Raw genomic sequence first — 15,434 nt, forward strand, 5'->3', positions numbered from 1 at the left:
AGCAGACCTATTTAAACAAACAAACAAACAAACAAACAATCAAACAAACAGGAAAACCTTAACTGAAGGAGAGCCGCTAGTTCCTGGACATACAAAAATTCATTCAGGGACAGTCCTTATCCTCCAGGAGTTCACAGTTCAGCACTAGGCACTGTGGGAACCAGCCGTGACAAGTGCAGTAAAGTGAGGGGCTTGGTTTGATTCCAGCGGTGAAGAGGGAAAACAGGGCAGCGCCCTCGGGGTGGGAGATGGGGAAAGATTTATTCATTTATTCCACAAATTTTTGTCAGTCACCGGAGTACGAATATCACTCATTGTACGTGGTAAGCTCTAAATTTTTGTTACTGAATGGAAGCCGCTGGTCTAGGTGTTGGGAATGCAGCAGCGTACAAGAAAACTGCAGTGGTCTGTGCCCTCGGGAACCTCACAATGTATCAAAGGACAACAGGCAGGACGTAATTATGTAAAATTGTGCTAGATGCCCAGCAGGAAAACAACAGGCGGCTGAAATTCTCCTAAGGATGTTAGATCCTTTGGCTGGGGGCAGCCGTGGGCGGATTTTGAGCAGGAGTGGCCATGAGGGGGACAGACTGTGGGGGGAGAGAAGACTGCAGGCAAGAGAAGCCGGTAATTCAAAGATGCAAATATTTTCTGCTTGACTGGAATAAGGAGCGTGTGTTTAGGGTTGACATGGTGGTTCGGTGCGCTCGAGGTTCTCCCGGGGTAGGCAGCTGCATTTTGAATGAAAGCTTGATTGCCCAGCCGTTGCAGCGCGGGCTGAGGGGAACTGCAACCCCAATTCCCAGTTTTTTCATGCTAGGCATATTTAGGGTCCTCTGTTCCCCAGACCTGCAGAAGCACCACCTCGGGTTCGAATTCGGGCGACAGTAAGTCAACAAGATCCGGAGTGGGAAAGGCCCATGCACCGCAGCGATCTCCCCTTTAGCACCAGGTCTGCAACACCGTGCGGGCGGGAGGGGGCGGAGCTTGTGTTGCGGACCTAGGCGGTGGCGTGGGCCCGCCCCTTACCCCAGGCCCCGCCTCCATGCCCCGCTGATTGGATCAAGGCCCCACGGAAGGGCCGGGAGTCCCCGGGAGGCAGGGGGGTCGGGCTGAGGCGGGCGTGCTGATTGGTCCGGCTGGGATTAGGTCACCACTAGCAGGTTCGAGCGGCCCGGACGCCGGCGGGGCTGCTGAGGCTGCTGTGAGAGGGAGCTCGAGGCTGCTGGAGAGCTATCAGGAGAAGGAGGCGGGGAGGCGGCGGCTGCACTCGCTCGCCTGCTAGCTCGCTTCCCAGCACCGCTGCGGGTCCGTCGCTGCGTTTCCTGCCCGCCGGCCGCTCCGTGGCGCGCCGCCGGAGCAGCCGCCCCTCGGCCGGGTCCCCACTCCGAGGGTCGGGAGTCGTGGGCGCCGGCGGACACCGCGCGGAGGGCGAGCCGGCGCCACACCTGTGGAGCCGGCGGGCGTGGGGGGTCCCGGTCGGGGTCCCGCCGCGTGCGTGCTCGGGGCTGCGGGCCTCCCGGGCACTGGGGGAGGCGCGCCCCCCGGCTGGGCGACGCGAGCACTATGGGGCTCCCAGCGCTTGAATTCAGCGACTGCTGCCTCGACAGCCCGCACTTCCGAGAGACGCTTAAGTCTCACGAAGCGGAGCTGGACAAGACCAACAAATTCATCAAGGAGCTCATCAAGGACGGGAAGTCACTCATCAGCGCGCTCAAGAGTGAGTGTCCCGAGTCCGGCGGGGATGGGGCCCTGACGCGTCAGGGCGGTCGGGCGGCTCTCGGCCCTGGGCGTCCGCGCGCCGGCGGCTGCCGTTCCGCCCTGGGTGCACTGAGGGCCTGCTGTAGATGCTTACCTTGGGGCGTGAAGGGTTCGTAGGATGGGCGAGCCAGCAGCAGTCGACGAGGAAGGGCACCGGCCCCCCCGGCCGTTGGCGTTCTAGGCTGGCCGGGAGGTGACCCAGGGCGAGCGGGGCTCTGGGGTGCGGCGGCTAGGTGTGCGCGGCACACAGGTGTCCCAGGAGCCGGACGCCTGTGCCTGGCGCGCCGCACCGGGTTGGGAAATGCCGTCGCGTCCACCACGCCGGCTCCCTTGGGTGAACACTCGCTCACCCCTGGGTACCCAGCCGGGGAAGCAGAACGTGCCCTGCCAAGGGGGCGCTACCTCCCCTCAGGAGAAGGCGGCTCGGGATTGCTTCGGTCTCAGTCCGCCAGCCCGCCCGGGGCCGCCGGGTTCTCCGAAAGGCACCGGCGCTGCCAAGGAAGGGCTGGGTGGAATGGTTGGTTAGCTCGCGGTTCCGGGCGGTAGAGGCAGCCGGTGACCCAGGGCCGTGTACGTGTGCAGGTTGTGATTCTTGTGTTTAGCAGAAGGTGACAGCGGTGGGAGTACAGCATCAGAGTGTTCCTTTACTCTAAACCGTGGGCAAGGGTTTAAAAATAGAACGAACATATCCTGACTCTCTCCCTCTCCCGCTCCCTCGCTCTCCTTTCTACCTCTCCCATTATCCTTGAAAACTCAAAGGTTTTAAGGGAATGTCCTCTGGCCTAACTCAGAAAGCAGAAGTTTTAAGCTCATCCTTCAAGATTCTGGAGCCTTTTGTAAAACCATTTTTACTTATTTCCTTTTGGTGGGGGAGAGGGGGCGGAGCGGGGCGAAGAAATGAGATTTGCATTCTGTGTATGATTTTCTCTTGACTTTTGCAGAGCCAGAGAGTTTCTCCTGGGCAAACAAGAGTGTTCTAGGGATGAGCTCTTTGGATTGTGAGGTCGTTTTTGGTGCCTTGTCAATCTGCCCGTTTAAAAATAGTTCGGTCCATCTTTTAGTTTTGAGAATCAGGAATGACGTGAAGGAAGATAGCGGAATTGTCTTTGACTTTACTTTTCCTGTCTGTGTGATGGATTTCTTAATAGGCCATACCTTTCAGCTAAGACAGGTTGCCCTGACTGTGTGGGGTCCTACCTGTGAAAATTCTTCCCAGGCCTCTTGAAAGGAGACTTCCAGAAATCAAGTGCCTGAGATGTCATTTTTTTGATCCTGTTGCCTCTAAAAATGAAAAGGGAGATAATGGAACCCCAAGACAGCAATTGCCAGTTTTTTGGGGTGAAATACACATGAAATTGTGGTGTGAAGAGGTTCTTCAGAGGCAGGGTCTCTGATGATCTGAAGCCTATGAATAACTCTTTCTTTCTCTGTGACCTTCCTTGGTTCAGGGAACACTCCACCCTGGGTTTGGAGTAAGTTAGGAGCTCCCTCATAGACTGGGCCCACGAATTTTGACTGAATCTCAAGCTGGGTTTAAGTGGGCTTCTGTTTTATTCAGCAAACATATGGAGTGTCTGCTGTGTGCTAGGTGCTGCCCTGGGCCCTGACCACGGAGCAGTGAATATTCTGTTCCCCTGTGGCTACAGAGACTGACTCCTTGCCAGTGAATTATCTCATGTTATTCATTTTACAAATGAGAACATAGGCTTGGTGGTGTCACTAGTCCAGAGCCACACAGCTCCAGCAGTGGGGCCTAGTTTTGAACCCCTGCATGGTCTGAGCCAGAGTTGGAGTTCCTGCTGATACAGAGCTCTTAATCCTTTCCCATCCTGCTTACCCAGAAAGGACCCTCTGGATCAAGCCCGCTAGATTTTGGAAACTGCACTTGTATGTCTGTCTTGAGTATGCTTAGGGTGCATTTGTGTGACTGGAAATTTATTTGTCGCTAGTCTTTTTTTTTGCCAGGGGTAAGAATTCCTTGGGTAGGAGGAAATAATGCGGCGATAGGGTTTAAGAGTTATTTAAGTTGTCTAATGGAATGGAGCAGCCCTGTAACTTGGGGGAAAGACTAGTAAGGAACTTATCGTTCTAATCTCTGTATATCCAGTTGTATGTATTAACTATGCTCTTTGTAACTATTACTTGAATAGGTAATGTGTGACCTCTTCAGTGGAAAGGGTGGAGTTGATCGATCACTCTTTCCCAGATTTCAGGCATTCCATTATCATTAGGTGCTTGCTACAGTGTGTATTATTATCTTAGGATTTGTGTACTATTTTTTTCTTCTGTTCATCTTTCTTACTAGTGAAAATGTAAAGTCAGTGTTTTTAAAACTAATTACACAAAATAAATACGTAATTATATAAATAACCCTGGTTTAGATGATTTATAGTCTTAGCCAGCTATAAAATTTTATGGTTTTATATTGTTTCCTTCATGTATTAATTTGAGGCAATAAAATTAGCCTCTTGGGATTGCCAAAGTTCAGCTGGATCAGTGTTATTACTACTATTATTTTATGCATGAAGAAACTGAAGATCAGAAAGGTCAGTTACCTGCCCAAGGTGACAAAGCAGTTAGGTGTATTTAAACCCAGGTTGTCTGATTCCAAAGTCTGCACTTAACCCTGAAGCAAAACTGTTGTTGAGGTCTCTTGACAAGTTGTCTCTTGAATCCCCTTGAGGATCTGATAAATAACCCCCTTCAAGTTTTTCCCTGGAGTCTAAGACTCTGCTCTGGATACATAGAAGAGAAACAGTAAAATATTTGTGACCTACCTTGGTAACTCTTTGTTAGTTTTTTTCTGTCCTGATTTGTCCAGGTCTTTTCTGTGGGTGCTCATATGCCCAGGATTATTCTGTACCCTGATGAATCAGTGTTTCAGTCGGGAGGATTTTGTATGTTCAAGACTTTCTATTTTTCTGTAGAGATGATAGAAGCTTCAAATGAAATTCAGACTTGTGAAGTTAAGTTTTAACATTTCTTCAGTTCAAAACTTAACCCCATCACTTACTGGTTGACTCGACAAATCACTGAACCTGAGCTCCTCCTATGTAAAATGGTAGTAGCCACCCTGATCTTGTGTTGTGAGGACTAAACGAATCATTGGTTGTAAAGAAGCACTTAGCTTGGATCCTGGTGCATAGCACTGCTCACCTGCTGGTAACTATAATCATCTTCCAGGATTCAAGGTTGTCAAGACTCAGAGCAAAAGTTAGTAAGAGCAGAGGTATATTTTTTGGTTTGGGTGCAGGGAATTAGGCTTATGCCTTCTTCATAATTTACACAGTTGTGTATGTGTTAACCACTGGTGGGAAGAATCCTGGTAATCCTGTTTGTATAATGTGGTTATGCCAAAAAAAGTCCCACAAATTAAAAAAAAAAAAAAAAAAGTAAGTCTTCCAACATACTTCCTGTTCCTAATAACATTTTGCTAACTTAAATTTTCAACCTTCTTGGTATATTAACATACCCCTTCAGTGACAGGGCTGGCTGCCTCTCTCTTGCCTTGCAGAAAAAGCTCGCAGAATGCTTTGGACTTCATGGCTGGTCTCATGGACCCTGTGGCAAACCAAATGTGGTTTCACAGAAGTGAAAGTGAATCAGTCTGTTGGTTTTGAGGAGTAGTATGGGATTTCAGGAACTCTTTCTTTCCATCTTGATAGTTGGCTTATGGATTTGTTCCTGTATATTTGGCATCTGTTTTCTGAGATAGAATGGATACCCTTATTCTCATAGTCTAAGGTGGGAGGGTTGGGGTGAAAATTCAAAATTTAAAAATATCAATTCTTTTAAGGTATAATTCACCCTACCATATAGTTCACTCACTTACAGAATCCAATTCAGAGGTGTTTAGTACATTCATAGACTTGTGCAGTAATCCCCGCAGTCTCGGAACATTTTCATCACCCCAAATGTTCACTCGGAACATTTTCATCACCACCCCAGTGGGAAATTTAATTCCCACTGGCAGTCGTTCCCCATTTTCTCCAGCTCCCCCTGCCTCTATCGCCAGCCCTTGTCAACCACTAGTGTATTTTCAGTCTTTATAGATTTGCCTATTTCGAACATCACAGGTACAGTTTTATTAGTTTCCTCCTTGGTAGAGGTAACCAACTTTAGTAATAGAATTTTTTTTTTAATTTAATTTTATTTTTTCAGTGTTCCAAGGTTCATTGTTTACGTGCCACACCCAGTGCTCCATGCAATACATGCCCCCCTTAATACCCACCACTAGGCTCACCCAACCCCCACCCCTCTTCCCTCCAAAATCCTCAGTTTGTTTTTCAGGGTCCACAGTCTCTCATGGTTTATCATTGGAATTTCAGGTAGAACTTTGAATCCATAAACTGCTTTTTTTCAGGGGGTTTAACTAGGGGTGAGATCCCAAAGATGGAACAGTGTCCCAGGGCTAGGAGAAACCTAGGTATGCCTTTGTGTTTCAAATCCATGGGCAGGGAGTAGATTAGTTTTGGTTCATGGTACTGTGATGGGTACAGAGGATACCAAGATAAAATTAAGAATCTAGCCCCTTCGTCTGTGAACTTTCAGTCAACTTGGGCAGGGTATGTGCTGCTCCGTAATGCCTTACTTTGGGGTCTTATCCTGATGGGTGACATACAAAATGAAGCAAATGCATTTATACTTCTGTTGTTAAACCTGTAGTATTTATGAGAATTTTTGGAGATGATGTGCCTTTGTTTATTAGGTCCCACTTATAATTAGGTCCCTTTTTTGTTTATAAGGTCCCTCTTATAATTAAGAGACTATATTTTTATGGCAGTTTTTTAGGGCACTTACCAAGTACATGTCACTTTGCCAAGTGTCTACATTGTCCCATTCATCCTTATCATCATCCGGTGAGATGAATCCTCTTACTTTTCTGCATCTTAGAGTTGAGTAACTTATCTAAGTTCAATAGCTAGAAAGTTGTGTAACCAGGTTTTGAACCTGGCAATAGACAGTAGGGCCTTCTCTTGAACATACATGTCTCTTCTTTGCCTTCAGTAACTACATTGGTAGTGAAGATGCAAATTCTTCATAGATTTACACCCTAGAAAGGAGAAGCATGCAGCAGGTGCTAGGTTAAGTAAAAATATTGTCCCATTGGTTTTTCAGATTTTGAGACCTGGTAGGCAAAGAATAGCTAGTATTTTGTATTGTGCTTTGGAGTTTTGTGTTCCTTTCCGTCATAGGATTAAAGATAGACTAGAATGGCAAATGAGGGTGTCTGGCCATCTCTTGGTTTTATATAACAGTAGAGTTTCCCTTTGGATATACACTGAGTGATTATCAGTGATTCTTTTTTAAAATTATTTTTAAAATGTACTTTTATAACATTAATTTTTTTTAATTAAAAAATTTTAAATTGAGGTATTATTGATATATAACTTTGTATTAGTTTCAGGGGTACAACATGATTCTGTATTTATAGATGTGAATGATCACAATACCTAGTTAACATCTGTCCCATACAGTTACAATTTTTTTTCTTATGATGAGAACTTTTAAGATCCACTCTCAGCAACTTTCAAACATATGCTACATTATTATTAACTGTAGTCAATATGCTGTACATTACCTCCTATGACTTATTTATTTTATAACTGGAAGTGATTCTCTTTTAGCTGGGTAATAAAGCATCAAACAGGAAGGCCAGAAACCTGTTCCCTGGTCTGATTTGATGTAAGATGAATGGTTTATACTCTTTGCTCGTTAAAACGAGTTAAAAAAAAAAACAAACCATCGGGAGTTGCATGCTTTATTATTATTTTTTCTGTTTTGAATTTATTACTTTTTGTTAGAGTTGTATGCTTGAAATCATGTCACACTTTTGTAGTTCTTGAGATTTGGCACAGGCTTTTTGCATTAGTAAGATGAGCCCTTCATTCGAATGGCCTCCCAGAAGATGTTCATTGCCAACCTGCTTTGTTTAGGAATAATTATATTACTTACAAAATCCTAATAGGACAAATGGATATGGAGTTAGGTAGCCAAGAGGTTTTCCCAGTTCCTTTGCTTTGCTTTAGCATCTTGCAAATGAAAAAAGAAGTTATTTCCTAAATATTTGTAAATGGTGGTAATTTGTAATATTGACATTTGGAATATTACTCATACGGATATAAACAACAATAAATTATATCCAAATATAATTTTGTAGTTTTTATATAACATTGACTGTAAAAAAGTTCTTCCACGTTAATCCATTCTGTTCTCTACTGGGTTGAATAAATTGCATCTGATCAATAGTTCTCAACCTATTGACGAAGGTTTAAGGTCCCTCTTATAATTAAGAGACTATATTTTTATGGCAGTTTTAGGTTTATAGAACAATTCAATGGAAAGTGTAGTGCGTTCCCATATAACCCTATATACCTGTTCTTCTCTATTTCCCCATTATTTTTTTTTAAGAGTTTATATATTTGAGAGAGAGAGCAAGAGAGAGCATGAGCAGGGGCAGGGGCAGGGGAGAGGGAGAAGCAGACTCGCCACTGAGCAGGGAGCTCGAAGCAGGAGTGCATCCCAGGTTATGACCGGAGCCGAAGGCAGAAGCTTAACTGGCTGAGCTACCCAGGTGCCCCTCTATTTCTCATATTATTGACATCTTGCATTAGTGTGGTGCATTTGTTACAGCAGTGATACAGTGATATTAACTGATGTCCATGGCTCACATTAGGGTTCACTCTTTGTGTTATATATTCTCTATGTTTTGATAAATGTTTACTAATATGTATTGGCCATTGCAACATCATACAGAATAGTTCCACTGCCCTAAAAATCCCCTTTGTTCACTTACTCATTCCTGTGCCCCTATTCTTGGCAACCACTGCTCTTTTTACTGTTTCCCTAGTTTTGCCTTTTCCAAAATGTCATATATTGTGCTTGGAATCATAGGGTGTTTAGCCTTTTCAGATTGGCTTCTTTCATTTAGCAATATGCATTTAAGATTCCTTCGTGTCTTTTTGTGGCTTGATTGCTCATTTCTTTTATCATTGACAAATATTCCTTTGTCTGGATGTACCATATGACTGTATCCATTTATTTATTGAGGGGCATCTTGGTTGCTTCCAAATTTGGGCTGTTATGAATAAAGCTGATACACACATTTGTCTGTAGGTTTTCAACTCATTTGCATTGAAATACCTGGGAACACAACTGCTGGATCATATGGTAAGAGTGTGTCCAGTTTTGTAAGAAACTGCTAAACTGGGGCACCTGGGTGACATTTAAGCATCTGCCTTCAGCTTGGGTCATGATCTCAGGGTCATGGGATTGAATCCTGCATAGGGCTCCCAGCTCAGTGGAGAGGCTGCTTCTTCGTCTCCCTCTGCCCCTCACGTCTGCTCATGCATGCTCACGTTCTCACTCTCTCATTCTCTCTCTCTCTCTTTCTCTTGTGTGTGTGTGCTATCTCTCAACTAAATAAAATCTTAAAAAAAAAGAAAGAAAGAAACTGCTGAACTGTCTTTCAAAATGTTGGACCATTTTGCCTTCCCAGTAGTGAAGTAAGGAGAGCTCCTGTTGCTCTGTGTCCTCACCAGAATTTGGTGTTGTCAGTGTTTTGGATTTAGCCATAACAGACATGTAGGGTTGTCTCATTGTTTTTGAAATTTGGCTCCCTAATAACGCAATGTGGAGCATCTTTTCATGTGTATTATTTGCCCACTTTGTATCATCTTTGATGAGGTATCTGTTTAGGTCTTTTGTCCATTTTTTAATTGGGTTGTTTGATTCTTTTTTGTTGAGGTATTTTTTTTGTTGTTGTTTGTTTGTTTGTTTGTCATGAAGTACAGATAACACAAAATTTACCACTTTAATCTTCTGTAGGTGCGCACTTCCTGGGTGTTCAGTAAATTCACAGTGTTGTATAACCAGCAGTGCTATTGCTTTCCAGAACTTTTTCATTATCCCGAACTGAAACTTTATACCCATTAAACAATAACTCTTATTTTCCCCTTCTTCCAATACCTAGTACCCTCTGTTTTACTTTCTTTTTCTATGAATTTGACTACTCTGAGTACCTTATATTAGTGGAATGATACAGTATTTGTCCTTTGGTGTCTGGTTTATTTCACTTAGCATAATGTCTTCAAGGTTCATCCATGTTGTAGTGTGTGCTAGAATTTCATTCCTTTTTATGGTTGAATATCTTATTTGTTGGGCTTCCTTACCAACAACTATAATTAAGAAAGACTATTCTTTCTCCTTTAAATCATAAAAAGCTCTTTTTCTGCTCTTCATTTTTCACCCCCACAGAATGATCACTGAGTTGGAATTGACCTATTGATTTATCATGAGTGCCTGTCATGAACATGATGATTTCTTTCTTTAAATATTTATTCATTTATTTTAGAGAGAGCGAGGGAGCACAAGCAGGAGGGACAGGGAGAAGGAGAGAGAATCTTAAGCAGACTCCACGTTGAGCATGGAGCCCAAAACGGGCTTGATCTCACAAGCCTGAGATCATGACCTGAGCAGAAACCAAGAGTCAGAGACTTAACTGACTCTGCCACCCAGGCACCCCTCTGGTTATTCCTTTTAAAATAGCCGTTTGTTGTAGGTCAGCCTGTTTTGGGGTAATTATTTTTGTTTTAAAAGCTTTATTGAATTAGAAAATTGACCAGTTTTAAGTGTATAATTCATTAATTTGTAGTTAGTTTACTATTATCAGTCCATTCCAGTTTTAGAACATTTCTGTCACCCCAAAAAGGCACTTTTTATTCTTACCTTAAGCCTCAGACAACCACTTATCTACTTTTTCCTGTCTCTGTAGATTTTTCTTCTGTGAAAATTTAGGCCGAATGGAATCATACTATATGTGTTCTTGTGCATCTGGCTTATTTCAGTTAGTAGAGTGTTTTTAGATTAATCCATGCTGTAGCATGTGTCAGTGGTTTATTCCTTTTTATTGTTGAAGAGTATTCCATTTTGTAAATCATACTTTCTTTATCCATTCACCATTTGATGGACATTTGGGTTCTCATTTTTTGGCTCTTATGAATAATGCTGTAATGAAGATTTGTGTACATGTCTTTGTGTGGACATTGGTTTTCATTTCTTATTTCATTTCTTATGTAGGAATAGAATTGCTAGATTCTATGGTAAACTTAGGTTTAATTTTTTTTTTAAAAACCTGCCAAACTGTTTTCCACAGTGCGGAAATCCTTTTAAATTCCCATTAGCTTTGTATAAGGGTTCCAGTTTCTCTACATTATCACCAGTGCTTGTCATTGTCTGCCTTTTTTATTGCAGCCATCCTAGTGGCTGTGAAGTGGTTAATCTTGGTTTAAATGTTCATTTCCCTGTTCACTAATGATGGTGAGCATATTTTCATGTGCTTATTGACCACGGGTACATTTTCTTTGCTAAGATGTATATTTAGATGTTTTTTGTTGGACAGTGTTTTTTTTTTTTTTAAAGATTTTATTTATTTATTTGACAGAGATCACAGGTAGGCAGAGAGGCAGGCAGAGAGAGAGGAGGAAGCAGGCTCCCTGCCGAGCAGAGAGCCCGATGCAGGACTCTATCCCAGGACCCTGATATCATGACCTGAGCAGAAGGCAGAGGCTTTAAACCCACTGAACCACCCAGGGGCCCCTGGACAGTGTTTTATGTCTGGGATTTTTCCCTTTATTTTGTCCCATAAAACTTTTGATGATTAAGTGAACAGCATTCAGTATAGTTTCTCTATTTGTCCTCATTTGGGGGATTTTTTTGCTTCTATTTGCTTTAACTTCAGATGCATTTGACTGCTCAGTTATAGGATGCCAGGGCTTAGGATGGTGGTTCTTAGGAGACTGAATTTCAGATTTCTGCTTTTGTAATGCCGACAGCATCCCGCTGGGCAGAAGCCCCAGACTGGACTTCCTAATTCTGGTCATACTGATGTTAATGATCACATACTAAGTAATGATCACAAGCCCCATGAATTGATGAAATGAGAATGGGCCAGGGAGGAACAGTAATCACCGCTGAGCTGTTGGGGAAAGGAACTCATGAAGGTGACTTTGTTATCCTGTCAAGGCCATTGCATTTTAAAAAGCTAGCCAAGGGAGAGATTCCAGTATGGAACTCATAACAAAGTGGTTAACAAAGTTAAATTTCTGACTGACCTTAGTTTTGATTTTTAAAATGATAACCCAGTGTGTTTCAAATGATATATTTTTTTGCTGTGAAAGGAAGACTTACATTTAACAGATATGGAGTCCTGCTCTGCTCTTACTATGTCCTCCAAGCCCTAGAGTAATGGTTTTTGGGGTGGCAGTCACAGGTGCAGAAGTCATTAGATGGGAATGTGCAGGGGGTCTTGAAGACCAGCAGGGAGGCCAGTATGTTTGGAGGAACAGTGATGGCAAAGGAACTGGGAGTAAGTTCAGGAGGCAGGCCATGGTGTGAGTCCCAGAAAGGACTTGGTGTTTCATTCTAAGTGTGATGGGAAGCCTTGAGAGGTTGTGGTATAATCCTGGTTGTGTTTTTGAGAAATCGTCAGGCTGCTATGGAGAATAGATACAGTGGGGGCAAGAATGGAGGCAAGGAGACCAGTTAGGAGCTGTTGGAACAGAGGAGGAAAGAGGTAGTGACACCTGGGGCTGGGGCTAGGGTGGCAGCACTGGAGATGGTGGTATTTTGAAGTAGAGCCCACAGGATTTACTGTTTAATAGGATTTAGGCTATGAGAGAAAAGAGTCAGGTCAAGAATGATTCAAATGTTTTGGCTAGAGCAGTTATGTGAATGATGGTGCTATTTTTTGAAATGAGGATAACTTGGGGATGGTGAAGTTTGGCGGGGGGGATTAACAATATGAACGGATGAATGACCTAAGCTTATAGTATAAAGATGAAGAAAAGTACACAGTTTGTTCATGAATACATTCTCCTAAGAGCATCAAAGAGTATGGAAATATACAGAGTAAAGAACCCACTTTCCTGACTTAACCAACTGCCAAATTTTTTTCTGTGCATATTTGGTGTTTTGTTCATAAATGGCATTATGCTATATGAATTATTCTTTTGCTTTTCTGGTTAATACTATGGTTTAGAGCTCTTCATGTCAGTACCTGTATATAGTACATTCTTTCTTTTTTTTTTTTAATTGAAGTAGGCATCATACCAAACATGAGGCTTGAACTCATGACCCTAAATCAGGACTCACATGCTCTACCAACTGAACCAGCCAGGAGTCCCATAGTACATTTTTTTTTTTTTTTTAAATGACTGCAAAGAGTTCTGCTGTGGATATAACATAGCTTATTAACCTACTCTTCTCTTGAAAGATATTTAGATTGTCTCAGTATTTCACTATTAGAGAACGTACTTCAGGGATCATTTGCACACCTACCTTCGTGTGTAAGCTCCAGTATTTCCATGGGAGAAAAAATTCCCAGGATTCTTGAATATTCCTGGAAGTTTCCTCGATATGGAATTGTTGCCAACCTCCAGGTTTTACAATCTCTTTGTCATCTTTTGTTTAGGTCCTTTGCATTCATTTATATTTGTCTTGTGCTCTTTTGAGTATGTTAGATTATGTTTCTGAAGCTTCACGTTTTCCTTAATTAAAAGCATCCTTAACAGAACAGGCCCATGGGGCACCTGGGGCTCAGTCGATCAAGCCTCTGCCTTTGGCTCGGGTCCTGATTTTTGGGATTGAGCCCCATGTCAGGCTCATCTGGGAGCCTGCTTCTCCCTCTCCCTCTGCCTGCTGCTGCCCCTGCTTGTGCTTTCTCTCTCAAATAAATAAATAAAATCTTTAAAAAAAAAAAAAACAACCCAAAACAGAAGAGGTCTTTCTGTTAGCCACTGACATGGATTCTAAAAGAACCAGGGCATGGGATTAAAAAAAGAAGTGTGTATGTGTGTGTGTGTGTGTGTGTGTGTGAGAGAGAGAGAGAGAGAGGGAGAGAAAGGGAGAGAGAGAGAGGGAGAGGGAAAGAGAGAGAGGGATTGGAAGAGAGAGAGAGTGCAATTAATTGGCTGTGTCCTAATTAGCTTTGGACCTGTCCAGTATGTTTTCTGAGCTCTAGGTTCTTAGGGATGAAATGAGAGATGGGATGGGGCTTTGCCTGTATTTAATAGGCTAGTCCAAGCTCAAATATCAGGGACCAAGAAGGAAATCACATTTACTAGGGTGAGAAAAACAGCATTAGTGGCCAGAGGAATGTTTACAAATTTGAGTCACTGGGATTTACACATTTCTGTAGAAACCCAGAGTGGAGAAATAGAGGAAATATTGAGGAAAGCAGCTTGGCAGTATGGGCCAGAAGCTGTCACGGCATGTTTACATCTGGCTCATTTCACTTTGGTTGGAAGGCACAGAATGCTTCAGAGGGTGAGCTTGGAGGCTGGGCAGTTGCCTACTATATTTAGAAAAAGGAGATTCCTGAGGTTAGAGTGGTCTCTGTGTGTGTGCATTTTCCTTGCCAGATGGACAAAGGTTTTAGGGGCTTGGGAATTCTGGACCAATCCTTGTTAACTAGCTGGCTTCTCTGGGCCAAGCCAGTAGCTGTACTTTGACTCCTGCTGCTGCCACAAAGGAAAAGCCAAAATAAACCCCATTTTACATGGTTTGTAAAGGTAGATTTCAAAGCTTATATGATCTCGCTATCAGATGTGCTCTTACGTTTACTCAGGCTAATTTCAACACTTTCAATCTATGAACTGGCTCCTCCTGTGAGACTTTAGGTAGATTTCCAGGCTGACTGAGTTAGCTTGAGGCAGTTTCTGTGCCACGGAGACTGTCAGGCACATAGAACTAAAATCTTAACAGAGGGGCTGCCTGGGTGGCTCAGTGGGTTAAGCCTCTGCCTTGGCTCAGGTCCTGGTCTCAGGGTCCTGGGATTGAGTCCTGCATTGGGCTCTCTGCTGGGCAGGGAGCCTGCTTCCTCTCCCCTCTCGCCCCACGCTTGCCTCTCTGCCTACTTGTGATCTCTCTCTGTCAAATAAATAAAATCTTAAAAAAAAAAAAAAATCTTAACAGTCTTTACTGAGTATTTGTTATTGCACTTTGGGTCAGGTATAGAAAATGATTATTAGTTGAGCGATAAACTAAAATTAGAAAGCCATTCTTACTTTAATTCATACCTCTTTTTCTTTTTAAAAAGGTTTGTCTAAGTAGGTAATAACTTTATATGGTACATAGTTCAAAAGGGGCAAAAAGGAATGCAAGTGTCCCTCCCAATTCCTCCTGCCTCCCGATCCCAAGTTCTTGTACTGGAGGCAACATTTTACCATTTCTTGTGAATTTTTCAGATAAAATTTATGCATGTGCCAGCGAATACATATTTATGTATTTTTCGGTAGCCTGCCATATGCACTGTTTTGCATAATTTGCTTATTGCACAGTTTTAATGTATTTTAGATCTTATTGTACATTGGTACATATAGAGCTATTCATTTTTAGCATTACACTGTACTCCATTGAATGGATAGGACATAGTTCACTTAACCAGTCCCCTAGTAATATTTATGTTTAGATGATTTCCAGCCTTTTACTATTACCAGATAGTAGCATCTTGGTACTTGTCATGGGCACTTGAGTAAGTAGACCTGTAGGATGAATCCTAGAAATGGACCTGTTGGGTTAAAGGGTATGTACAGTTTTTATTTATTTATTTTTTTAATAAACATCCCAGAGGAGTGTTTCTGGAAAGTTCTGAGTGAAGTCGACTTTATAAATCA

The 15,434-nt window shown here is 42.9% G+C and overlaps 1 protein-coding gene across 4 annotated transcripts in view; it reads left to right on the forward strand.

Annotated features, from left to right (window-relative positions):
- Window positions 1–1,421: 1,421 nt before the first annotated feature.
- Window positions 1,422–15,434, forward strand: part of LOC111156914 (Rho GTPase activating protein 26) — a 440,327-nt gene continuing 426,314 nt past the window's right edge. For 2 of the 4 annotated variants that reach the window (XM_022518047.1, XM_022518051.1), the window contains exon 1: window positions 1,567–1,720. In XM_022518047.1, the coding sequence (XP_022373755.1) occupies window positions 1,567–1,720 (154 nt within the window). Of the gene's footprint in view, window positions 1,721–15,434 lie in introns of all 4 variants that reach the window. The other 2 variants (XM_022518050.1, XM_022518049.1) reach the window with 2 other exon arrangements.

Source organism: Enhydra lutris, unplaced genomic scaffold (genome assembly GCF_002288905.1).
Source record: "Enhydra lutris kenyoni isolate GAN:26980312 unplaced genomic scaffold, ASM228890v2 scaffoldscaffold50, whole genome shotgun sequence".
In the NCBI taxonomy this organism is placed as follows: Eukaryota; Metazoa; Chordata; class Mammalia; order Carnivora; family Mustelidae; genus Enhydra; species Enhydra lutris.